General features: G+C 42.9%; 1 protein-coding gene across 2 annotated transcripts in view; it reads right to left on the minus strand.

The window, feature by feature from the left end:
- CDK16 (cyclin dependent kinase 16) overlaps positions 1-26,378 on the minus strand; it is a 202,091-nt gene that overhangs the window by 63,701 nt on the left and 112,012 nt on the right. For both annotated transcript variants that reach the window (XM_069209660.1, XM_069209662.1), the window contains exons 8-10: positions 26,088-26,182; positions 18,794-18,856; positions 9,278-9,401 (exon numbers count right to left, since the gene is read on the minus strand). In XM_069209660.1, coding sequence (XP_069065761.1) covers positions 9,278-9,401; positions 18,794-18,856; positions 26,088-26,182 — 282 coding nt within the window. The remainder of the gene's footprint in view (positions 1-9,277; positions 9,402-18,793; positions 18,857-26,087; positions 26,183-26,378) is intronic.

Genomic DNA, 26,378 nt, shown 5'->3' on the forward strand with positions numbered 1-26,378 from the left:
CAATATATTGGCATTGTCCAATACGGTCCTATCAGTCCTCGTATTGCTCCACAAAACAGAAATCGAACAGTAGCTAATCAGGATAGATATAAAACAACACCATAGCGAATTTGTGTTTACTCTGGTACTTACATTAAGTCAAAAGGGGTAGAACAGAGGAAGCACTAAACAAAAAAACAGCAACTCCTGCTGCTTCTAAACCCAGTTTATCATCCTGAAGTATTTGAGATAGACAGAATTCCTGCTCAGTCTTGAGTGACCCAACACAAATAAGGTACAATAGAACTTTAGTGGACAGACCTCCGTTCTGTGTCTGTTAGGAAATAAACAAAGATCATGGAGTAGTCTTGACCAATATGGCATGTGCGTTATGAACGAGGGTAACAAACGTCAGTTTATTAGTAGGTGGAATCGCTCCTGTGATGTTGAAATGTTTATCAGCTGCACTGTTTGAACTACGTGCACCGTGAGGCTTGTACAGACTTCAGGAACAATATCTAGTAAAGTTGTGAAAATGCCCACGTGTGCAGCGAGGAAATGACTTACATCTTTTAAATGATGTGAAGATGGCGGAAAGATAATAAGGAACCTAAGGAGAATGGATACTCCGTTTTTACTGATAGAGATCTGTGCACCAATGGGAACAAGTGAAAGACATTCTAAATAACATCACGATGCAAGACCTTTTCATTTGCAAAGTGGCATTGAGAAAGGCAGTGTCTGCCGTAACGCGTCTGCCTGGGCATAAATAACTTGTAACTAATTTGTTTTGGAGCAAAGTCTTTTGTTTTGTGAACATTTTGGAATGCTTAGGTTTCGCTTATTCTAAATGGAGTGTGCCGCAAATTCTGTACAAAAATAAACTGACAGCCTCTGTCAGTGTAATCTTTACCATTTGAGAGAAATTACTTTCACATCAATCAATTAATCAGGGATTTGTAGAGCACAACTATTCACCCGGGAGGGTCTCAAGGCACTGGGGGAGTGGGGTGGGGGTGCTGAGGATCAGTAGAAGAGCCAGGTCTTGTGGTCCTTCCTGAACTGAGACAGGGTTGGAGATTGCCTGAGGTGGATGGGGAGGGTGTCCCAGGTCTTGGCGGCGATGTGGGAGAAGGATCTTCCTCCGGCTGTGGTTTTCCGGATGCAGGGGACCGTGGCAAGGGCCTGGTCGGCGGAGCGGAGTTGTCTGGCGGGAGTGTAAAAGGAGAGTCTGTGGTTGAGGTAGGATGGTCTGGCATCATGTGGGGCCTTGTAGGCCTGGGTCAGGAGCTTGAAGGTGATTCTCTTGTCTACTTAAACTGAAATGACAATGCTTTTTTTTTATTTATTTTTTTACTATAAACAGCTAGTTTTGTCCAGGTCTTTTTGGGACTACTGGTTTAATTATGACTGTGCAATACGCCTAATGAAGTTCTGTTGGTGCAAGCAAATGCATGAGTTATCAGGACTGGAAATTCTCAATGCCAAAATATTGGCTCCTGGCCAAATCAAGTTAGCATTTAGTCATGATTGTAGAAGGGGCATAATGTACTACAAACACTGCTAGGATAAACTAATAGTTAGGGCCTTCGGTTACTGTATTAAACCAAACATTATCAACATATACACCAATTCAATGGAGCCAAGGGATGGACTTCTCATAGCAGAAAAGCCCTACACTTACAAATCAGTAGACAACTTTAATCACTACTTGTCCTGATTTTTTTTCACAAAATAGTTTAGAAATTGTGTACATGCAGTTTCCACAAAGTTTCAGATTATCATCCTCTTGATTAACATAATTATCGAAAAACTCAATTTAATATTACACAAGTTGAGGCTGCTTAATTTCCGGCTGCTACGGTTGACTTGTGCAAATATTTAAAGTTAATTAAAAAAATGTATTGAGCTGTTATTCCATAATCTCGCTCTTATTGCCCACTGCAATGCAGTTCAACATTTCAACTCAAAATAAAAATATATGGTCCTGAGGCCGGGCTGCCATTAAGGTGGCTCTAAACAGGCAGAAGCTCAGTGCAAAAGATGAAACAGTAAAGCCTTAAAATTGAATCAGTTTAGGAGCAAAGTCTGACAACTGCATGAAACAATGGAAAGGAATGTTCTACTGTCAATGAAAATGGCTGCAGTGAACAAGTAATTGGGGAAAAATACTTTATCTGATGGAAATATATGGTTATCTTAGATAGCTAGAATAAAGATATAAAATTACTGCCTGTATCTAATATCTCATGAAGATAATTTTAAAATAATTGTACTAATCTCTCACTTATTCAGAAAATCCAAGCCCTCAAAAACAAACGGTGCTTGTGGTAGAACTGGTAACAATCATGGGCAATGCAGTAAGTCTCGCATTTGCTCAAGTTAGAGCTTTAGGCTTTGTAAGTTAAAAACTGGACTTTTTGGTACATAAAGTGGTCAACCCTGCCTCGTAATTTGGTCTTTTCTTGCCAAATAATTCCAGTGACAGTGCAAACAACTAAAGCACTTCCATTTACCTTCTTCCTCAGTGACCGCAATGTATCCTGTCCTGGGACGTGGTGAGATGACAGTAGCCTGTCATTCATATGGCAACACAACAGTAGATTTGCAACATATAACAACATCACAGTAGCTGTGCCACATACAGCAACATCACACTAGTTGTGCCACATACAGCAACATCACAGCAGCGATGCTCACATGTGGCAACATTATAGTAGCTGTGTCACTATGGCAACATTGCAGTAGCTGTGCCACACACAGCAACATTGCAGTAGCTCTGACACATAAAGCAGCATCATAGTAGCTGTGCTACAGCAGCATCAGAGTAGCTGTGCCGAACACGGCAACATCATAGTAGCTGTGCCACATACAGCAACATCACAGTAGCTGTGCCATATGGGTGATCTTGCAGTAAGCCATGTAACAAGGTCAGTCTGTAAGGCAGTAACAAACCAGCCTCAAGGCGGGACCAACATGAGGCATTTACTAACAACATCAAAGGATTTTTTAAAGACAAGCCCAAGAACTAATGACGGTGATGGGTGTGAGGTGGGCGTGGTTAAAGCCCTTATATAGATAACAACACGTCGGAAAGTCTGGGCATGTGTGCCAAGAATGGCTGTAAGATGCCAGGGCCTTCCAAGATCACAGGTCTGGATCAAAACTGTCACTCCGGCACTGGGCAGGTGGTGTGACATACAGTAGCCCCTCCTCAGACCAAGACCTAACATCAGATCACCGTGCTACTGTATTGGTCCCCTAAATCCTCCCTCTAGGCTCAGCTGTCAAGCGAGTGCTTGAAGAATCCAGTGGGGTAGGGGTTTGCAGACAATGTATGGTAGTTGTGTGGGCACCTCAAAAAGCCTGAAGTACCCATTTGAGTGAAGAAGGAACTACTGAGTTTGCACTCATCATGGGTGGTATTGTGTATGGACGTATGTCGGGGATTCATTTGCAAGAGAAGGGAAGGGCGCATTTGGGCTCTGGTAGCAGAGTATGGTTTCAGCCGTGCGTTTACTGGTGGACTAGAAGAGGTAACGTCGCCTCCCTCCCGAACCAACCGCTCTCCAGCCAGAAAGGCTAAGCTAGAAAGGGGCTGTGGGGGTGGCGGAGCGTGCCCTGCTCAAACAGAGGCAGGAAAAGCAATTGGAACATGCGCCAAAAGTGATCCACAGAATGGGAATAGGAAAACCAGACCCGCTGGAAAAAAATTATGCCCGCCCCAGGACAGAAAACGGATGTACAGGCCCGCACGATTCAAGAATAAATCTGTTTTAAAAGAAGCATGTTGGTTAAAACACGCCTCCCTCCTCCGTAGCACACAACCAAATGGCTGAAGCATACACGCCCCCTCAAAGAAGCCAGCTCTATTGAGAGAACTGCCAACGGCAGTTTAATATTCCCACAAGAAGAGACACAGTTACGCCCCCACTCCGTTACACCCAGCAGCACACATACATACTCGTTTGGCTGCTCACTCCTGTCGCCATGACGATGACCCCCACTTCAAAGAGTGTTTTACTCGTAAACTGTTTCAGCACATATAGAAACTACAGAAATGGTTAAACATAAGGAGGAGTAACTGAGCTTTCTGAGGCCGGAAAGGTTGACTCACCTAGAAGATATGCAGCCCGACGCGACGGGGAGATGGAGTTCACGATTCAAACTGCCATGGCAGCACGATTGGAAGGGTAGAAACAAAAGTAAAAGTAGTGTGCCATACTAAAGTACACGGGTGATCATGCAGTAAGCCATGTAACAGGGTCAGTCTGCAAGGCGGTAACAAACCAGCCTCAAGGCGGGACAAAGGTAAGGCATTTACATAAAGAGATTTTTGAAAGACAAGTCCAAGAATGAATGAAGGTGATGGGTGTTGTTAAAGCCCACAGATATAAAACATGTCAGGAAGCAGTGCTTGCACTCTGCTATGCGCAACCTAAAAAAATGACTGTCTGGAGCCTTCCTTTGTGTGCATTGTCTAATGAAGTCTTAATTATTAGTGGAATTCCTAATATTAAGTGAGGCACAGTAACAGTCCAAATTTGCACATAAGGAGTAAATGCTATCTCAAATTATCATCTTGTGTTGCCGTCCATGCTATGTTAACCCAGCAAAAATCTTTGACGAATTTCTCACATTTCAGACATTTGATTCTATGGATTGAAGAACATTCCTTCAACTCAGACTGGTTTCAAGTATGGATTTCTACCTACACACAATATAGTACTGCTGGTGCTCATTTTTAGGTTGCCCTTGACATGATTTTGACAGAGGTTGCCCCAAATCCTCTTTTCTGGGGGCATAAGAGAAAATATGTATGGTATTATGCAACCAATTTGCTGATTTATGACTTACTGGAAAGCAAATACTGTGCAATGCTTTGACACCTTGTGCTGCTGATAACAGGCCAGGCATTAACTATGTTCAAAGTTGAAAGATAGTGCTTGAACTCTACAACGAATGCTAATTTTTGAGACAGAGAAATCACCTGAGCATAATAACAAAATATTGTTTGTGGGGAAGTGCTTCAATAATGATCTGTTTAAGGTAAAGAAGGGCTCACTTCATGTGGTGACTACCGCATTTAGAATCACTGAGGTAGCTACTCTTTGAGATCGTAGATTAAAGCACATAACCTCCAAGGTGATGCCCATGTTTTAGTATGGACACCAGTGTGATAGTTGCTAAACAGATTGATACATCAAAAGATAAGCGTCCATCTCCATCTCAGGATTAAGACAATCCCCATTTTCATGAGATTGGGGCATTGGTTAACTTTGAGCTGGGTTTCTGCCTTTCAACTGGTGCTGAACAGTTTCTTGTAATCTACCAGCTCGCCAGACTCCCTAATGGGCTGATCTTTACAAAGGTCAACATGGCAGACTTAGGGGCAAGGTCAGCACTCTTCTTAGAGACTATTTTTGTACAACATAGTTGGAATAGCTGGAAAATACAGATGTTGTGCATGACATCAGCTGTACTTTTAAGCTTTAATACAAATAAGCTTAAGACATCCCTTAAGTGTAAACAAAAAAGTGTAGATATCTCAGCCCAAGGAGTAAATTGTGATCTCCAATCTTCCACTAGGGTTTAACAAGTTTTAATGATCTAATCAAAAAAGTAATATAGATGCATATAATATTAGGTGACATCCCAATTTTGCATGGAGGAGGACACTGGAAGGCATGTCACCTGAGATTTTCATGTCAGTTTTGCTGCAAGAGCATAGCATCTATCTTGTGTCTGATGGGAGCTCTGTGGCCTGAAGGTGTACATATGAATTGATTTATTGCTCCTGGATTTGGCATTACATTAATGCGTTTATGAATTTGTAGATCATATATTTTTTATTAACTCAACATATTCTTATTAATAATATTTGTAAAAGGAGGACTTTCAATAGCTTGCGTTTTTTTTAATTAAAAAAAAAACTGAAAGGATCACCAAGTACGGTCTCTAGTAGACTTGTCTCAATTAGGCAGTTCTGAAAATAGCAGAACAAAACAAGAAAGCGGAGGGTGGAATTACCACATTCCAGATTGTGGTCAAGTGTCCGCAGCTGCAAATTGGAATAAAAAGCTGCAGGCCTAATGAAGAAGGAATTCCAATAGCTGCAAGTTGAAGTAGAAGGATCTTATTCTGCACAAGTTATACATGACAAAAAAAATCTATTCAGGTATTTGAGTGTACATGCTACACACAAAGACGTAGTTAAATCATGAAGATTACTAGGTATTGTGAAAATGGGTAGTTTTTTTTTTTTTTTTTTTTTTTTAACACTATGGGCCATCTGTACTAACATTAGGAAACCGACTTCCAAATTGAGATGCTCTCCGAATCGCAATTTGAAAGTCGGTATTCCTAATGTATAAAACTCCTTTGAGTTTCAATAGCAATTTCAAGTGGATCACAAATCGACCTACCTCATGCATATTAATGAGGTAGGACGCAATTTGTGACCCGTTAGGAATCGCAGCCATCGCAGGAATGGTGGCCTACTAAGGTCAGAAGACCATCATGTCTGTGATTGGTTTTTAATAAAACCATCTTTTTTTTCCAAATGTAGTCAATTTTCCTTAAAGGAAAAGGGGATGTGTTTAAAAATTGAAAATGAAACTTTGCAGTTTCATTGTTTAAGAGTAGGCAGTGGTCTGTGGGGCCACTGCCTGCTCTTAAAAAATATGTGTTTAACATTCTCAAAGGGGAAGGAGTCTTCAAGAGACTTCCCCTTTGCAAATGGGTTACTACCAGTTTTAAACTGGTGGTAAAGTATTACTGTTTTGCAACTGGAATTATGTTGCACAACAGTAATAAATTCCATACCGATTCGGTATTTAGAAGGGATGCCCTAAACGCGCCTCTTCCAAATAACGAATCGCAAATGCAAAATGCAATTCAGTCATCAGATGCCGAATCACTTTTTGTACATTAGAAAAAGCATTTTTCCAGACGCACATGGTCAAATTCTGCAAATCAGGCCATTTGTGAACAGAAAAATGCTTTAAACATCTGGCCTATGTCACCCTCCTAGTCCTCAATAATACACAGGGGAAAATTATAGAAAATTCAGAGAGAAACAACTGTCAACGGAAAGGTAATCTGAAGAGAAGAACCTAAACTACATGATGAAAAGGGGTCTAGAAAAAACAAATTAGCTTGATTGCTAGATGACTATAATACCTGCAAAAAAGAATGGATTTAAAGGAATACCATAAATGAAATGGACTCAGATCAATAACATTCGATCTGATATCACATTACCTAGTGGTATCCATGAATGTTCCTCATTTGCTTTTACACTACAAGAAATTGCATGTAACATACCTTTACGAAAACCTGGGTGAACATTCTCAAAACTACATACATTTTTACAGTTCAGAAGTTTCCATTCTACAATGGATGACAATCTTCCATACTCGTGAAGTCAAAAACAAATTGGGAGAGCACAATTAACATCCATCATTACGGACTAAGAGAAAATGTGGCTTGGGCTGTGTAATTGTGTAGTTAATACTAAATCAGTTCCAAAACTCGGTACTGGGTGTGAGGGACAAAATAGGAAATTAAATAATGGTGCAAATTAGAATATAAATATGGGGTCTTACAGTGGGGACACCTTAACTTAGTTGACAACATCATGTGTCAAATGGTCTCTGCCTGTGTTTGACACCCGAAAAATGTTTTTTCCTGACCCAAACAGATTAGTTAGCAAGTAAATGTTTAAGTGTTTCACGGTGAAAAACTGGACCAGGGGAGGTCAACTGTGTCAGTAAAGCTTCTCTTCATCCCTGGAATAATCTCCATTGTGTCAGTGCAGGGATAAGAGGCACAGGACCCTGGAGAGGGTGGGCCTTAGAGATGGGCAGGGCCATTTAGCACTTGCTCTGGCTCCACAGCCACACCAAACATTGCCGCACTTGGAAGGGAGCGCACTGGATGTCGGGAAAATTCTTGCGCATCCCCTTCTAGTATCGAGGGACCCTGCTTTTGTCTTACAGACCTCTGTCTCCTGTTTTAGTTTTTTGGTCCTTGGCCTGCTTGAAACTGGATTTTAGAGTTAGTTGTGGATACACACTAATCATTTCTATAGTCCATTCCCTACACATCCTCAGCGCCTCTGTTTAGGGTGGCCGAAGACTTTAAACATCTTGAATTTGCCCTGGCACATGTGTTTTTGCACAGTAACTATAGAAAAAGTGGGAAGTGTGGTCCTGGGAACCTTTACCTCATTGGTTAGGTAGTGCCCAGGATTCACCCCACCAACTAGCTGGTGTCGACCATAAATGTGGCAATCCAAGGAACCACCTCAGGATCTGCGGAACATCAGAATTGGACTGGACCTGGTGTCTGTGAAACGAAAGGAGACCTGCTTCCTCTTGTAACCAGGACCAGGAAGTGGCCTACAGTGGGCAGCTGGTTGACATCCATTGTGACTAAAGGGTCACAGCAAGCTACAAGAGGCCTTTTCCCTAAACTTCCCATCTAAGTCGTACACAATTATGTGAATAGAAAGAAGCAGCTTTGTAATGCTCTCAAAATTCTTGACGACTGTAAATTATTCTTGTGGAACATGTTGCAGAGCTTAACAGAGAAGAAACTTTCACTAGTATGAGCTTTCAAGAAGAGAGGAATGATCTGCAGTGCAGCCAGCACGGAGCTTAGCACTTGGGTTTGGCTGTAGGTAAACTTTATGCTGAAGGACGTACGGTCAGGTTCTTTCGAAGTGCTGTGCACAGAGCTTTAAAGAGGCTGTATCTGAAGGCATGGATTGCTGGTTAGATGCAAGGCAGGATCTGCAGATAAACCAGCTGCCTAGCAGCTTGTTCTGGATCCTAAGTAGCCTACAAAGCTAGATGAGATGAACTCCTAAGTAGGCACGTTGGCAGAGCCAAGATGGCAAAGCACAAAGACAATGTTTGCTTGTTCTCTAAGCAATAGAAAATTGGACTTCTGGATTGCATAAAGCAGAAGGTTTCTTTGGTAACTTGATTTCTTTGGGACAGAAGGTATTGTAGGCAACAATCTCCTTAAGACTCCCTGTTTGTGTTGAGGTTGCATGGGTTCGGGTCACTTGACCAGGTTGGAGGGTGCATCATAGTCGTGCTGCCATTCAAAGTGCATGTCTTGGGCAAGGTGATGATTGGCAGTAAATTGGTAGGGTTATTTTCTCCAAAACAAGCACTCACTACACTGCTAATGCACTATAGTACTTCTCAGCCATGTGTACACTTGGGCTCTTCCAAAGGGGTAAGCAGCTTGCTAGTATGGTTTGACCAGTCATCAGGAATGCACATACCAAAATCTGCAAGCTTGAGCTCCCCCTTTTCATTGATGAGGAGATTCTGAGGCTTCAGGTCCCGGTGCAACACCTTCCGCTGGTGGCAGTAGGCCAGGCCCCTTAGCAGCTGGAAGAGGAAGAGCTGGCAGGGCAACAAGGAGAACAAAACAGGAAATGTATTCAGTCACACTGTGATCACAGTCTGTTTACAGGTATACATTAACGTTAACAGCATGAAGTCACATTTGATATAATGTAAAGCCTTGTAGGTTTGGTGATGGTTATTTTATGAACAAAGAGGCTGAAAAATGAAAGAAATGAAAGAACATTGAGATGCCATAAATGAGCAGCCACTAGGCAATCACACAAATGCAGTGTGATACACTTCTAGATTAATTTCTTGTGCGTTAGTCGTTTAGTAACTGGGGCAAGAAATTTATTTTAAGAATAAAAGTTTATCCTTTGGAGGTCAAACACATGCAGAACTAGTAGACCCACAATGATTGGTACAGTAAGCCTTGCAGGTCATAACCATCTTAAGATTGTACATGGCAGAGGGCATGAAGCAGTAATAGCAACCAAATGTTTTGACACAGTGTGACCCACCAGAGCCTCCTCTCTTGACTTTGTATACACACAACAATGGCTTGTGAGTGAATGGATGGTTCAACTAAATTGCTTCTGCTTGTGTTATTTAGGAATACATGCCCTAAATTTGCGAGGGATGGCCTTTTTTTGCTCATGGAGCGGACTTAGCTTCAGCCTTCACCCCGCTAAGGAGCAACCTGCGGACAACTTTTGGACCTTATTTTCACCACCTTCAGCAACATCTGAACAGCCTGCACCAGTTTCATGGACCGGCACGCCTTCCCAATCCCAGTCCAATGCACATGCACCACTGTCAGACCAGCTCGCTAAAACGGAAGCAGGATCACTGACAAGGTCTGGTATACTGCACTGAACACCCAGCCACAGGAACACAGCAACGGCCTCCCCAAAGCCATCAAGAATTGTAATAATTGGATCACTTTCTCTGCTCACTAACTGGCTCACCTCAAACACAGCAATTCAACAAGATCCAGACCCCAAGCCAGTTAATAAACGCATGGACTCAGCTAATGAAAAGCCAATGAAAACAACTGGACTGCAAATGCAGAATGAGCCAGGACAGTGCGGGTAGAAGCACTTTCAAATCGGCCTTAAGACACTACCACCATGATCCAGACCACCAAACACACCACTCCGGCAGACTGCACCAACATTAGCAAAAGAAATTCACCATTGAGAAGGATTTCACCTCACCAGCGGCTACCTCCAACTCAATCACCCCCTAACAGGACCTCTGCAACAATCTTGCTCAATTCTTCAGCAACAAAATCACCAACGTCAAACCCTACAACTGGACCCGACAGACCTTGCCAAAGCCTCCTGATCTTATCCAAAGAACCAGTGTTAATCAGGTAGCCCATCATCAGCTAAGAAGAAACTGCTGCCACAATGAAATCCATCCACTCAGTGCCCCACCGGATCCCTGCCCCTCCACACCTAATTCAGAGGACTGTAAACCATCGGCACCATACACACACCCATTTTGAATGCCTCCACCTCTTCTACTATCTTCCCTGATGCTTGGAAACACACATTTGTCCTACCATTGCTGAATAAACCCTCCGCTGACCCTTCAACTCTCGCTACTACAGACCAATCTCTCTGCTACCATTCCTGACCATTGTCTTAGAGAAATTCATCAACAGATGCTTCACAGAATACCTCAGCAGAAACTGCCTGCACCACCTCCACAGGTGACATTTGCATGACTCTGGACAGGGGAGATTTGGTGACCCTCTTCCTCTCAGACATCTCTATAGTGTTTGCCATGGTCTACCACCTCATCCTCATCCAACACTACAGAACATCAAATATCAAGGAACCACACTCTGATGGATCTGCTCTTTCTGGACTGGAAAGACTGAGTTAGTTAGCCTGGCACCATACACCTCAGATGCCCACACCCTCATCTGTTGAGTTCTGCAAAGATCCTCCCAGAACCCGACTCTCTTCAACACATAAATGATCCCGCTAGCCTGCATCATCCTCTCCCATGACATCAGCTGCCCCATGGCCAGGTTGTCTACTCATGTATTTTTTTTAACAAATCAATCTTAATTTTCAACAAAAAATTCTGTTCCTAGATAGTTTCTTAAATCTCTGTTCAAAACCTCCCCTGAAAGCTGCACATCATTCAGAACCTGGCCCCCAGAATCACTCTCAACCTCCTATGCAGCACTCACATCACACCACACATGGAGCTCCACTGGCTTCCTATACAAAAACATGCATGATTGAAACTTCTCACCCACACTTTCAAGGCACTCCATAACACTAGTCCAGCATACCTCAACAATGGCATCTGCTTTCACAAACCTTCCAGATACAATCTGCTCATCTGGACTCCTACTAGCACACAGCCGATGCTTACAGAAAACCAGATACGGTGTTCAAATCGTTTCCTAGATCACTCGTGAAGCAAGGAATGACCTGCTACTACAATAAGAACATCCTCCTCACTTCTTGAATTCCACAAGGAACTGAAGACCTGACTTCATGAGTACTCTCACTAGGCCATAGTTTTGGCTAGGCTCACACCTGCTCAGTATCAGGATACCCTCCCGGGTGATAGTGTGCTCTACAAATCCACATAACATTAACCTAGGACAGACAAATATTGTAGATCCCATGCAGAGCTGCTTTTGCAAGCTTGTAGTGACATTTGGGTCAGAACGCAAATGTTGTTCTGTCCATCATCAAAACACAACAAAAGAGCAAAGAAAGCACAACACACAAGTACACAGTCATCTTCAACCCGAACCTCTTGGGGGTTGAAGTTTTGTATGCTGAAAAACTAAATTATTCTCCCCACCCTCGATGTGTCACGATTGTGTTGGTTTACATGCAATATTGTTATAACCACCACCTAGTTCCATCTGGGAGTTTCTCCTATTGCTCACAGCTGGTGATTGCTTCCAAACCCACCTGCGCAAAAAATAATTTGACGATGGTGGTCATGTACTGGGGTGCTGTGGGTTTACAGGGAGGTCAATTTTTTTTTTAATTATTATTATTTTTTTAAACACCCTAAGTAAAATGTATTTTTTACAAAGACATTCCAGACCCAACCCATATATGGCAGCATAGTGCACAGCAGGTGAAGCTAGAATAGGTTCATGCTGCAAAACTACACAGGGACAGGATATTTAAAATGTGTCTGCCAATATCCACCCATAAGCTGTTTTCATGGCATTCCCAATATAAGTATTTACATATTTCATAACAAATATGCACAATTTGGTTGGTGAGAATGCTGAAACAATTGTAACATTTTTCTATGGAAAATGTGATGGTCTATTTCGACAAATTCAATATATTCACTCTATTTTTTTTTTTTAAAAAGGAGACTTTCTATTTTAATAACGGGATAATGCAGCAAGAATGCCGAAGTTGTATGGGTTCAGAGCAAGATTAGACAATCTGCCACAGCATCGAAGGGTTATTTGGAAAGATAGATAAAAAAATAAACTAAATTTAGCACAAACCTGAAACACCAAGTTGCATTCTGAAAACATAAGTCAATATTTTGTGTGTGCCAGACATTCCAGGGATAGGTGTTAGCTGCCTCATGACCTATCTGCTTCTCTACTCATGCATTCTTAGCAAATCAATCTTAATTTACAACTAAAAATCCCGTCACTGGTTATTTTCTAATATTTCTGTTCATTAATATTATTTACCATTTCTTTTATTGGAGTTTACTAATCTACCACTGAAATAGAAAGAACTCGTGCTAGCTCTTGTGGCAGGCTGGCACCTGGTTCCCTGGGTGAGGTCAGTGTGGATAAAGTGCAGGGTAGGACATGTCTCCAGAGGCTGAACTACAAACGATTATCTCGGAATTACACTGGGGTATGCATCTGTTGATGCACTCCCAACATCATTTGCAATTACAATGGGGGTCACAAACATTTGTCTGGTCCCCTTCTGTAGCGATGACTGCCCAGACCCAAAGTTAGCAGCTGGTTTGCCTTATGTGGCTGCTATCTCATTTATAAGGGGACATCTCCACATGCAAACAAGAGAAGGCCAGGACACTGAAGCCACTACAGGTAGAGGTGCATGTTTAACAAGGCCCTGGAATGACACAAGCAGTTGGTGGCATTAGAGGTGTGGCAGAGTTAGTGCACCCCCGTTGTCTATTGGGGAGTGTCAGGCACACCTTACACCCACAGACTTCCAACAGTACTCAAGCACCACGAATTTAGAGTTAAAACTTTTTAAGAGTATGAGAAAGTGCCTCACTGATGGCTGTTTTACAAAAGGCAAAGTCCTTCTACGTCTGTGTGCATTTCACTGACCTCATATATACCAAGCAGTGTCTACCTTGTCTGCACCTTCAACCCTGCTTGGATCGATCCCGAGATCACCCTGCTTTCTGGGACATTGGTCTACACATTCACCAGCCTTAAAAAGATGAAACTTTGACATGGTGCCACTGACCTTCTCTGCACCTCAGTTACCGCAGCCAGTCTTGTTTCATGGCCTCTAGCTCTAGGGATGCACTTTGGCTGAAAAATGGTAATCTGTTCTGCTTTTAGTCAACATGTGCATGTGAATGTTGGTCATATTTAAAGCAGCCCTATTTTCCTGCACTGGTAACATCTTTGTATTCTTGAGGCAACACAGGCCCCGTGGCTATTCTTTAAACTACGTGTTACTAGGGAAACCAGCCAATGGCTCTACCCTGTAAACCCTACTGCTGCAGAGAACGACTGCACTCAAATGATGAGCGTTTACGCCAAGCTGTCAGAAGTTATGATTCCATAACGAACCAGAGTAGGTGCAGCGGCGGTCCATGTCAGCCCGTGCTGGTCAGACTATTGCAGCTCTATGCTCACAGTGAGGTGATGCTTTAAAATGAGTCAGCTTCTTCTTGAGAGGAAGCGGCTGTACCTCGGCTCAGCTGCACAGAGATTAGATTTTGGAGTTTTCCTTCTTAGTAACAGAGAGGAAAGGGAACGGATGATTCTATAAATTGTTCACCTCTACTCTGCAAGGAGGGTTTTTCATGAATGCCTCCATGACATACAGTAAGGAACACCTGCTAAAGGGATGTTACAAAAGAAAGCTGTATTAGCTCCCTTGTGTGTGTAGTGTGCGCTCTGGGAGGAACAGGAGTAAACATTTAGCTTCAGCACAGCAGGTCTGTATGCATTTGACAATCCACCTTGCGATTCCTGCTTCCGTAATAGGATGTCTCTTGTAGAGTTTAAGAAGAGCAACAAAACGATGCTAGATCACTAGGTGAACTGTTTGGGGTCTCGGTGCCTGATTTGACTGTGTTGCTGTGTGAGAAGGTCCGGTTTGGTTGGAAGCTTTCCGTGCGGCCTCATGGACATCGCCAGAAGCATTAAGAACCAAAGCTCTTATGCCTAAGTTGGGGCTACATGGGAGAGGGTCTTGGGGACCAGCCTCCTGTTTCTCACCACGTACAGAGAAAGTGAGAGGGACTGAAAAGCATAGGCAAGCATCCCTGTCCAGTGCAAACACAGCGAATTACCCACAGACAGTGGGTGTGGATACCTGGAGGGGACGAGTGAGCATTCTGCATTTTCTGGGGTGGTGAAGAGGTCGATGGTTGGAGTTCATCTAAGTATCTGTGGAGATCTTGCAGGTGGGAGGATTCCCCAGTGACGGACTCGCTGTGCTATAGTGGGCCAGGTGATGGAGGAACTGACTGCCCCCTTATTTCTGTATCTAGTATGTCAAAATCATATTTTCTGTCTTTATAAATGACACTGTGCCGTGCACAAGTGAGTAGAAGGCTTTGAGTGTTAAGTGAATAGACAGGAACTCTCAGTAGTTAATGGGCCTTCCAGGAAGGGGGTCCTTAGATGCGTTGGGCAGAAATGTTGATGAGATATGCGCTCCCCCCAGTGAGGGACGTATCAGTGGTAGTGGTAATAATCTCTGGTAGAGGGTCTAAGGCCTGCCTATCAACAGTTGTTTCTGCTCCACCACTGCAGAGTGCGCTGTGGGCTGGCCTTTATCAACACTAGATTTTCCCACTGTCCCTGTGAACTGGTATTCTGCAGAGTTGTCATCTGAAAATGCTCCAACAGGCTATACCGAATGAGTAGCCTGAGGGCTAATATAAGCCGGAGGGAGCCGTCTTTCTTCTGAAAGAGCAAAGCACAGTGAATCAAAGCCTTTGCCCCACTGGTGTGGGGGCACCGCTTTGACTCTGACCTTTTAAAGAAGATTACTAACCTCTTCTTGCAAGCAAGGGAGATGGTCTGACTATGGATGTTGGTGAGGTGTATATTGGGTGTGTGGTGTGGAATTCCAAGCAGTATTCCCACTAAACGATCACTAGTAACCACAAACCTGAAGTGGTTTTCTTCCAGCAAGAGTAGAAATCCCTTAACCTGTTCTACCAGCTCCACCAAGAGGTGTTGCGCCATCCTGGAGGAGAATTGGGAAGTCAGTGTTTGGGTGTGAAGACTTCTTTATCAGAGATGTTCCACCACAGTAACTTCCACTCGTGTATCCTCTGCCTGCCTGAAACTCGCGAGAGGCCTATCAATGGAGCTATGATTGCGCCTGGGCAGATGGTGTTGGCTTGGTTCCACTCTTTGCTATGGACTGCAAAAGTAACCCCTAGGTGTAGCAGATTGCATGGGACGCATGGACTTTAGGATCTAAGTCTTCTTTTGATTTTCTCTAACATCTCATCCACTGGTGGACACAAGAGATTTCCCCAACTAACAGAACGTTAAGAAGGTGTTGATGCACCTCTGGTTTAAAGCCGGAGACATGAAGCCATCAGTGGCAGCGAAGAACAATGCTCGTGCGACTGCGACAGTATCCAAGGCCTAGAATATGCAATGGAAATTCGTATTGGAAATGGTCTTTCCTTCCAGGACAAGCTCCTCACCCCCTTTTTGTGAGCCTAAGGGAGGTGCAGTGCTAGGGCCTCCAACTATTCCCAACTGTACTTGTCATTTCTGAAAAGTAACTTCACTGAATTGGCAATTTGTCAGTGTGTAATACAACAACAGCAACAAGTTTGTCAGCAGCGCCTTGTCACTTACTCTCTTAATCTGAAAGGGGGGTGTCCCCCATTGCCTGGGTGTAAACCCACTTCTTTGCTGTGTGGACCACTAAGGAGTCAGGGGAGACCTGTACTCTGATTTAAAGAGGACCATTACGAGAGACTTTAAAACTGTTTTTCAACAGTGGGCGTGGCCACTTTGGCTCTGATCAGTTCCCTAAAGTTGTCAGGGGCGACTTAAGCGTGCCCTTGAGCACCAGAAAGGACTGAACAGTGCATTCAGTCTTTGCTTAGGTTTCCATCCCGACAGCGCGGGCTGGACTGAAGCTTAGGCGTTCTTTTTGTAGAGGTCGTGGCTCAACACCCAACTACTGCGGAAGAGGTGCTCTGTGGCGGTGTGAAGGTGTTTGGGTGGACGGGCTTTTGATCTACGGCTGGGGCCTGGGAAGTACTCTCACTCACTTTTCATCGTTCCCTCTTGTTGGACTACCTCTGGGGCACTCGAAGATGGAGTCTGCGGCTGGGCATCGGTTGTGTCGCCAGAAGGCCCGGCTTCCTCTAACTCCAGGTCAAATGTGTACAGTTTGCTAAAGATGTCGGGCGTTTTGGCTCAAGACATGCTGCACCTTTAGGTGCACTCAAATGCCTCCCCTTCTGTAAACCAAGGTTTGCTTGGAATGAAAGGGGAGACAGAAGTCAGAGGATGACTCGTTATGGTCGGCAGAGAGGCAGAGGTTTGTGGAAGCCAGGCTTGTCAGCCCAAGGGTTGCTTGGTGTTTCACTGTGAGCAAAATTGGACGGGTGTATGTTCCACCACCCCCATTCTGTCTGCATTAAGTGAGGTGAGCCCCAGAGTTTGAAGAGGACTTGATTGAGTCACAGGCTGCGGTGTTGCCTACCTCGGTGTTGAGCCAACTGCACGTGATCCATCAAGGAAAGGTGATCTAGGATAACTGCCAGCAGTGACTATTTCCTGTCTTCAATAGGCCTGAGAAAGCCACAAAAGAACGCACTGCTCTAGGAGCTTTAATTGTACACCTCGGAAAACGATTGAGAGGAAACAAACGATCCAAGGTGGAGTCGGTGCCCCGCCGCATGGTGGACTGACAGAGGAGTCCCACAACATCCTGCTGCTCAAAGCTTTTTCAAAGAAAATCAACCTTTAATGTTCAAGACCATCACTAAAAAGCAGGAGTATGCAAAACATGCGTATCTACAGTCATACATGCTACGATCACTATTTTACTAGTTTTGCAGGTTGAAGGTGCTATACCCAATATACTGGGCCTCAACCGATTGACCCTGTGTGGATGAAAGGGTCAGTCATTCTCAGTGAGAAGCGAAATTCTAACCAACAGTAATGAATGCTTAAGTTGCTGAGTACCTCTGGGCTATTGCCAGCCTATGTGAACAGAAAGAGTAGCCATGAGCCTCCAATGGCCACCACTTCTAAGCATGCTCTAATGGAAAATCTGGCATCAGCCTCTGGCCTGAGAGCAGGATGAACATTTTGCTACATGTATCTGCAGCTCACTGAGCAAGTAGCAGACTGTGGTTGGATAGTACTAGCCCACATTTTTATTTTGCACCAATTACTAGAGTAACAGCATTATCCTCAGTTAGCAGGTGTCACCTTAAAAGCCCTGCTGTTGTCCTGGTTCAGCAGCATTCTCAAAACTCTCCAGCATGTGTCACTCTAAGACCAGTGCATGGTTCTGCTCCGCCGAGGCTGTTTCATTAGGCAGCCATCTTATTCTTGTCCAGCAGATGTCACTGGAAACCTGTTATCTTATTTGTTTTTCAAGCAGATGAAACTTTTAGTAAAGTACTGTCGCACCACACCCAGAGGGGTCATTTTGCGAGCAGTATTTTGTCTGTCTCAAGGGGGGCCTTACTCCAAAAGCAATCTCACCTGTAGAGAGGAATTGCAGCATAAAAAGTATATGACCCGCTCGCCTAGTTGCGTGCATAAATTTAGCACCACCACCAATGACCAGCAGGTGTCTCCGTACAAATAGTACAGGAGTCAAATCCAGTCTCCAAGAACTGGTGCATCTTTGAAGGAGTGAAAGGCTTCCTAGCGATGCCAAAAATTCTCATTGCAGAACAGACAATCCACGGTTTCATCTTGCTTCAAAGAAATAACTTGAACCCACAAATATTAACATTTTATCTTTACTTCCTCACCTAAGCTATCTTTTGCTCTATTCAGAAAACTGAAATTGAAAACAAAAAAAAATTTCACTCGCCCTTATGCAGAATCTATATTCAGAATGTCCTTAATGTTAAAACGGGGAAAATAAAGATATCTACTGCGTCCTGTCCCTCGAGGAGTGTTCCCACTATTTTCAGATTTGTGAAGAAGCAGAGGTTTCGTGATGGAGGCAGCACAGCACTTTCAGCCACTAATGCCCACACCTTGCTCTTACCTTCACATTGTGTAAGTTGATGACGTTGCCACAGTCGTCCAGATACTGCTTTAGATCTTTGTCCTGCAAAACAAATGTCACACAGGAGTCAGGCGTGTTGAAAACAGGCAGCGCTGCCGGTCAAAAAAACAAGCAGGTCTGTTTAAAATGCAGTAAGGGACGCATAGTTTGTCGTTGAACACAAAGTTCAATGTTGTAAACAGAACAATTCTAGGAACTCCCGAGGACCTTACAAGTGTACAGCTTCCGATGCTAGATTCTGTGGTGTGTTTAAGTAGTAATCTAATAAAAGCTCAAAAATTATCACATGCTTGACCTGGATCTGCCATTAGAACACTTTTAGAGCCCAACTAATTAACACCAGCCCATGCATCACTAAAAACTTATCCAGCGTGATTTTTACTTCTAGATCTGACAGGGTTGCACCTGCACGGGGAGTGTTTGTTATTTTCACAGCCAACGATCCATTCCTCTAACAATGGCTGCAGCCTCACTCCCAGCTGTTGCTGTGGTGGATCCTATTTACCATTAACAAACCTGCTAACAGAACAAATTAGGACTGCACAACAGTTCAGGAAACATACATCCTTTAAGTATGCTAAATTATATGCTTATTCTTAAAAAAATTGATCACATCAGGAAACACATGCCAAAAAGTACAAACCTATCAGCAACGCCTTTCCTCCCTAATGGGAGCTAGCTCATGGCAGTGTATGATAGTAAATAGTGCTGAGTAACTAACTTAAATAGGATAATGCCTAATGTTAAAAGAAAAACTATCACTTCATAAATCATCATCAAATGTGCCAAACAGAAACAGCAACAAAAAGTCCAAGTTTATGATCGGGATAACAATCTACACCATCAATAATTATAACATTTATATGGTAAAGATGGGCTATCGGTAGATGTGCCTAAAAATTACTGTCTAATCCAGAGGTCTTCAAACTTTGGGGCGGGCGGGCGGGCGCCACCCCCCCCCATCACCCCCCCCCCCCCGGGCGAGCCTCAAGTGATCCCGGCCGAGGGGGCGCCAGACTCTGGCCAAAAAAAGCATTATATAGATAACAGGCCTTTGCATTTTTAAGAAGGTAACAGTACTTAACTGCAATGTCTAAATAGGTGTAGACATATTTAAACATTGCCATCTTTATAAAATAATTGTGGAAAATTCTGAGGGGGGGGGGCCTAATTATTTTTATTAATCAACTGGGGGGTTGCGGCATTAAAAAGTTTGGAGACCAATGGTCTAATCATATGAAAGACCTTTGGTCTTCTGACCAACATACCTATAAATAACTAAGTATTCAACCATTGGACAACTGAACAATTCTTGGATAATTGAACAATTATTTTAATGTCATGCATTAAATGTTAACAAATGTCATCCTAATAAATGTTCTGATATCACATGTGCTCACCATATTGACATGTTCAAATAACATTATTTCAGAGGCTGGTGCTGCTGAACCACTTGCTTCCTGAAATACCATCCCAACTCCACTTTATTCTTGGTAAAATAATTTACGTTTTATAAATTAACTAAAGACATTTGTGTTGGGGGTGTTGGCTATTTCAGCTTTGCTGTACAGTACTGGGTCCACTGTTTTTTTTTTTTTTACATATTTATACAGGATGGACCCATTTACCAAGAGCAGCAGGGCCATTTACAGGTAACTTTACTGCAGCTTGGGCACAGGAGTGTGTGTGGTTCTAGCTAATCCTTGATTACAGAGACGTGGAAGCAGCTTCTCTCTTGGTTCTGAGTGATCCATGAGACATGGAAAATATTCAAACAATCTTCTGACCATCCTTGTACCAGCGTTCATACAGTCTGAACTGAAAATGCACAGCCACAGAAGAAAGCTCAAACCCCTTTTAAAAAATCCCTTTTTAAAAAGGGCACTCTTTCCTTTACAGACATGTTTGTTCTGGACCACTCTCTCAAACAGAGCAATGTTGATCAACGCTAATCTTGAATTCATAAAACACACAAAGGCCGGTCTTTGCAGTTCGCTGTGCTGTAGCTTCAGATGCTGTGCATACTGACATCTCGTCTTCTGCTTGTAACAGTACAAGTTGGTTTTCTTCGAAGAAGGCGATTTGGTTTCAAGGAGACTTTTGGAAACCAATGCACCGTGACACAGACTGCACCTCAGACTGTGTTTTTATCCCCTAAGGGTAAGAGTTTGCATGTCTAAGCAAAGTGAAATAGTATCTTGTGTGCGAGAAAAGTCTTACGAATTGTAACATGAATGTACAATGGAGGCGTGTCCAGATGTATTACACTGTGCTCACATCTGGGGTGTTGGGCAGGATACCACGTGAATGTTCTGCCCAACATACTACAAACCGAGAGTTACAGGTAAGTACGTGCAGCTGTAGATCACATGCTGTGCATACACTGAGCAGCATTACCCAAACGCTTAAAGTGGTAGTTTGTGAGCACGGGTGCAGGACATCTAGAACATAAGAACCTGAATGTACTGACTGTCACACTAGTGGTGGTATGATAGGTGTAGTGTATGCCTTTCTTTTCTTAGGATTGTCTAATCTCTTTGGAAGTGGCCTCCTCAAATGGGTTTTTAAAGAACAGTGGGCATATTCTGTGTTAATAGTAAGGATACTGCCTATGTATAGTCGAATGAACATAGTCCTTTGTCTACCATCTGCCATCTCAGATCCTTCTTGCTATACCCCTGTGGGCTGGGCTTTGACTACTTGCTTGACCCAGAAACCAGTTTCAGTGCCTACGTACTGTTGGACTCACCCTCGTTCTGAGAATCTTTTCGAAGACCTAGGGCTTCCTCAGGTGTCAAAGGTGTCTTTCGGCATTGACTGGTCTTCAGTACAGTGGGCAGCACCGATGGAAGACTTTTTTGGAGCCACCTTTCCAGACAGGACATGACACTCTTCAGTCTGTCCTTTTCTGTGGAGTCTGGTCTACTGTCATGGTTCATCCCAAGAGGATGGAAACCCCTTTGTGAGATGTGACATCTTTTCGAGACTGGTGTAGTTTTGACTTGTCCTCAATGCAACCCATGAGGCTCTAGGTGTGCTCTTTATCCTGAGCATGGGTTTCAAAGGGGGTCCTGGACATTCAGCTTCTTTGGAGTCAGATTTTTGGAGATCTAGAAATAGTACTCCGCTACTTTCATTTCTACGGAGTACTTGTCGGACCTTCCCTACCACATTAATCAGACTACTAGCCATCAACATCCTTGGCTACTGCTACAGAGCTGGAGGCAATGGTATCTCAGAGTAATGCGCCCACCCAGGGCCGGCTTTAGGGCGGTGCGAGCATTGGACTGGAGGGCTCTGACCTCAGGGGGGCGCTGTGCTTAGCAATAACTTATGAATCTTGTGATTTAGAAGCACCTGCTGAAAAGTTCCTTGTGCGTCCAGCCTTCAGGAAACAATTAAAATGTCAAGATATCTCTTGTGATGAATGTTCTTGCTAGGGACAGAGGGGGGAGTTTTGTCTAGCGGCAGCTTAGACTTGCCATGAAGTAGTGCAGATGGCTAATAAGCCTGCTGCAAAGAACAGAACTATATTTTATGTGGACTGCTGAGTGGATTAGTAAAGCAAGTCTTTACAAGTGCTTTGAAATATATGAATGTATGTGAAAGGGGGGCTACGGTGAGATGAGGTGCATATTTTCCGGATGGTAGTGAGTGGAGGAGGTGGTCATGGGGTGGGGGGGGGTGGGGGAGGGCGGCAGACGACTGTCGCACAGGGCGCCACCAGCGCTACAGCCATCCCTGCACCCACCTCCTGTCTCAATGGTTCAGGATGGTTTTCAAGGACCAAAAGGAGTTGCATGCTGAACAGACGTTCTCAGTGCAGTCCTGCAGTAGACATGTTTAAGACCTGGGTTAGGCCAGTCTTGGGAACTTGCTATTACAAAAGGTTCAAAACTTAAGAGTATTTTCCATTACCCTCCTCTCCCCAAATGAGACAGATCCATACAACCTGCTCCTGACTGATCAGCTGAGCTGATATGGTCTTGGTCAGTGTTTCTTAAGTAATGTTAGAGGCCATGTCCTTCTCTTCTCTGGTGCCAAAATGTTTCAGTTTTCAGCTCACAACAATAACACAGGTCACGTCTGAACTCCAGGGTGGAAATATCAATCTAAGTTGGAGTCTGTGTCTGATGCATTGTTGGTTTTCAGAGGAAGTAACGCAAGCCATCCTGAAACAGAAATTATTTCTTCGCAGGAACATGACTTGTTTTGTTTTAAGTGCAAGACTAGATGGCAAGAGTGTGAACAACAAGCGATCTATAGCTGCACCTGCGGCAAACAGATTTACATGAGGTAGACTAACTTACAGGATCAATGGATACCTTTAACATACTTCTAGGTGATTACCTGAAGTTTCAACAATGCTCTCAAGCACTAGAAATAAGAGAAATTCAAGTGATAGCTTAAAATGAGAAATATACCACTGAGGTGCAGACCTTTAAATGTGAGAATGGGCAAAGACTGATAGATTATTTATATCGGCTTACTTTATTTACCCTCTGTAGATTTTGATGAAGACATGAGTGATCATTAGGCCCTTCAAGCGATGCTGATTGGTGCTATGGGTCTCACTGACCTTGGCTAAGAGCCTTCAAGGGATAAGAAAGGGCTGTACGGAAGATGCCCTTGAACTGAATTCAAACTGAAAATGCCTTATTATTGGACCAGAAATTATTTTCTGCATATCCTTAGTTGAGCAGGTTTTAAGTTATATTAAATCCAAGACTTTTAATTTTACCAACAGGATTTAGTTTCTGAGAGGCAGCGAGTGGTGGTACGATACGGAATGTCATGTGCTTAACAGCTGCACCCATGAGTAAAGGAGGGTTGAACCTAATGGACCGTGGGCAATATTGAGAGCAATGAAGAAGAAATATAGAGATTTAATAAAGATTTATTACACCTTTATTTGTATGAAAAATAAACCAAACGGGTGATAATTTCAAGTTGCAGAGACTGGTAAATAATTGGTACCCTTTAAATGTCACAGAATTAGAATGTGTAATTCTGGGCGATCAATAGTAGACTATCTTTTCAAAGTTCTATATATAAGCACACTCCAGCACTAGCAAAGCTGCTCCGTATGACGCTCCTAATACTTCTTTGCGTGAAAGCATAATAGAAGACCTTATTGGCCCTACAAATTAAGCAGATACTGGTGAGGGTAATTTTCTTGCCTTACTGATACGTTATAAGTCGGTGGCGGGGCTATACAGTTCTTCTGCTTCTTTCAGTATAACATTTAGGAAAGGAGGGGAACCAAACTTATCGTTGGGTGAAATAGTAAAACCTCTCTAAAAAGGTAACATTTGTAGCCCAGCTTTTTCTCAATCTAAACCCCTGATATATATAACTGCAGACATGTTTGCTAAATGGATTCTGGAATAATTAAACAGGCGGGAGAAAACAAAAAAAAAAGATCCCGTTGAGAAAGCACAGTTGCTAACGAAACCATTCTACAAGGGACCATTGTGTGGTCCTCGTAGATGTTGTCCAGAGATCCACAGAGAAGATGGGTGGTTTGTACTCCTGTTTTGTGGATTTTCATGGAACATTTTATATGGTGGATAGAGACCTTCCATGAAAGTAATTGAAAGAGGGGAGGCCCTCCTGGCCTGCTTTTGATAATACACACACTTCTTAAAGATAATTCTGCAAGGCCAGAGGTGCTAAATGCTCTAGGCTTATGAATAAGATACATTTTAGAACTATTAGAAATGCATTAAAGCAGGAGTGTGCTAGCCATGCCTGGTTTTGCCTTTTCATATTACATTTACCCAGCACTCTATCTTAAAACATTTTGTTCCAGTAGTTTGGCAGCTGCCATCTAGTCTCCTACAGCATTTCGACGAAAGACAGCTGCTTAGCAAGACTAGTGTTCAAGAAAAAAGCTTGTTGTTAACTTACACAGAACATAAAATTGGTATTTGGCACAATGAAAATTCAATCACCTTGCTGGTCTAATGGTGAAATGCTTGAGATGGTTGAGCAAGATAGATATTAGACATGGCATTTACTAGGAGGCTCTCATGGATGAAATAGTTCTGAAAGTGATAAGTAAGGTTTTCAGTGTAATCCCAAGCACAACTCAGAGCTCCTAATTCAGTACTTCTCCAGGCTATTTGGGTTGAAATAAATTTATATCCATAGGAATGATTGGAAAAAGCAGATGTCTAATATTTTACTTAATTAAAAGAATCTATATTAATACTTTATAGTGGGCGCTATAGACAACTGAGGTATGTTTGCTGAAAAGCTCTAATAGTGTGCACTGAAATTTTGAGATTTTTTTCTTAAATGATGGCGTTCAAAGACAGGCTCACTAATAGAGCATTAAAACACGTAATTAGCAAATTAAGTAGGAATACATATTGTAAATACATGTCAGCAAAGGTCTCCATGTCACAAATACTTGTACAGTTCACAAATTGGAGGAGTAGAAGTCAGGTATATAAATGAGTGTCCCCAACCTAATTATTGTACAGAAGTAATGAAAAGGAAGGTTGCCTTTAATCATACATGGGTTGTAAACAAAGGTCTCTAGGCGCAAATAAGGGTAAACATTTATGCATTTTGTGTGTTCATTTTTTTCCCTGTGCATTTGTTTTTACACTGTCCATTGTTTCCACAATGTGGTAATCAATTTTACATCAAATCTTTTCAAAGTGCGACGTTCATAATCATCAGGAAGGGTGCAGTGTCAAGTAGAAATGAAAATCTTTGATAGATCGGTTGACAGTTTTTTTGTATATTTTAAAATATTGGGGAGGCAATTATTACTACTTATTAAATGTACTGAAAATAAATGAATAGATTTCTAGAAGTGACCTTTAGGTGTATTGTTTAATGGGCAAATGTCTATGAAACCAATTTTAATATAAAAAAAAATATTACTCATAAGTTATTTGACAAGTAGACTATGCACTACAAAATGTGTTAATTTCTCATCCGGAAAGGGTTCTGAGGATTTTTCAAGGCATAGGAAAATAATATAGAACTGCTACGATACAATACCACTTTGCCTTTAACAGCTCACATATTGTTACATTTTTGGTTATAACATCTTGCTGTTCTGTCTGCTGTGTAAATAAAAACATACAAATGTTATCGGACTTCAGAACTTCTGCATGGTTGAAGCCCTACCATTTCCTCATTCCCAAGAGGCCACCGTTATGGATTAGGCATCTGTGCCATGCAGCCCATCACGAATAACAGATCACCAAGAGGCAGAGCTCTTGGAAGCTACTCACACATGAGTAATGCAGCTTACCAGGTACTCGAAGACCAGGGTGAGAGACTTCTCCGTGTGGATGATGTCATGCAGCGTGACAATGTTGGCGTGCTTCAAATCCTTCAGGAGGGACACTAGAGGCAACCCAGAGAAATGAGCATTTACTTCAGCTCTGGAACTAGAGAAGGATGGGAGAACCCAAAAGTATCTGCCCCCCCCCTATGTTGTGTGGTTTTTTAAATAGTTTTAGTCCCCTGCACAGCCAATCCTTACTGCCGCATGGCGAGATACAGCAGGCTTCACTTGACCGCACTGTCAGCACCTACATCA

This window comes from Pleurodeles waltl, chromosome 10 (assembly GCF_031143425.1).
Source record: "Pleurodeles waltl isolate 20211129_DDA chromosome 10, aPleWal1.hap1.20221129, whole genome shotgun sequence".
Classification (NCBI taxonomy): Eukaryota; Metazoa; Chordata; class Amphibia; order Caudata; family Salamandridae; genus Pleurodeles; species Pleurodeles waltl.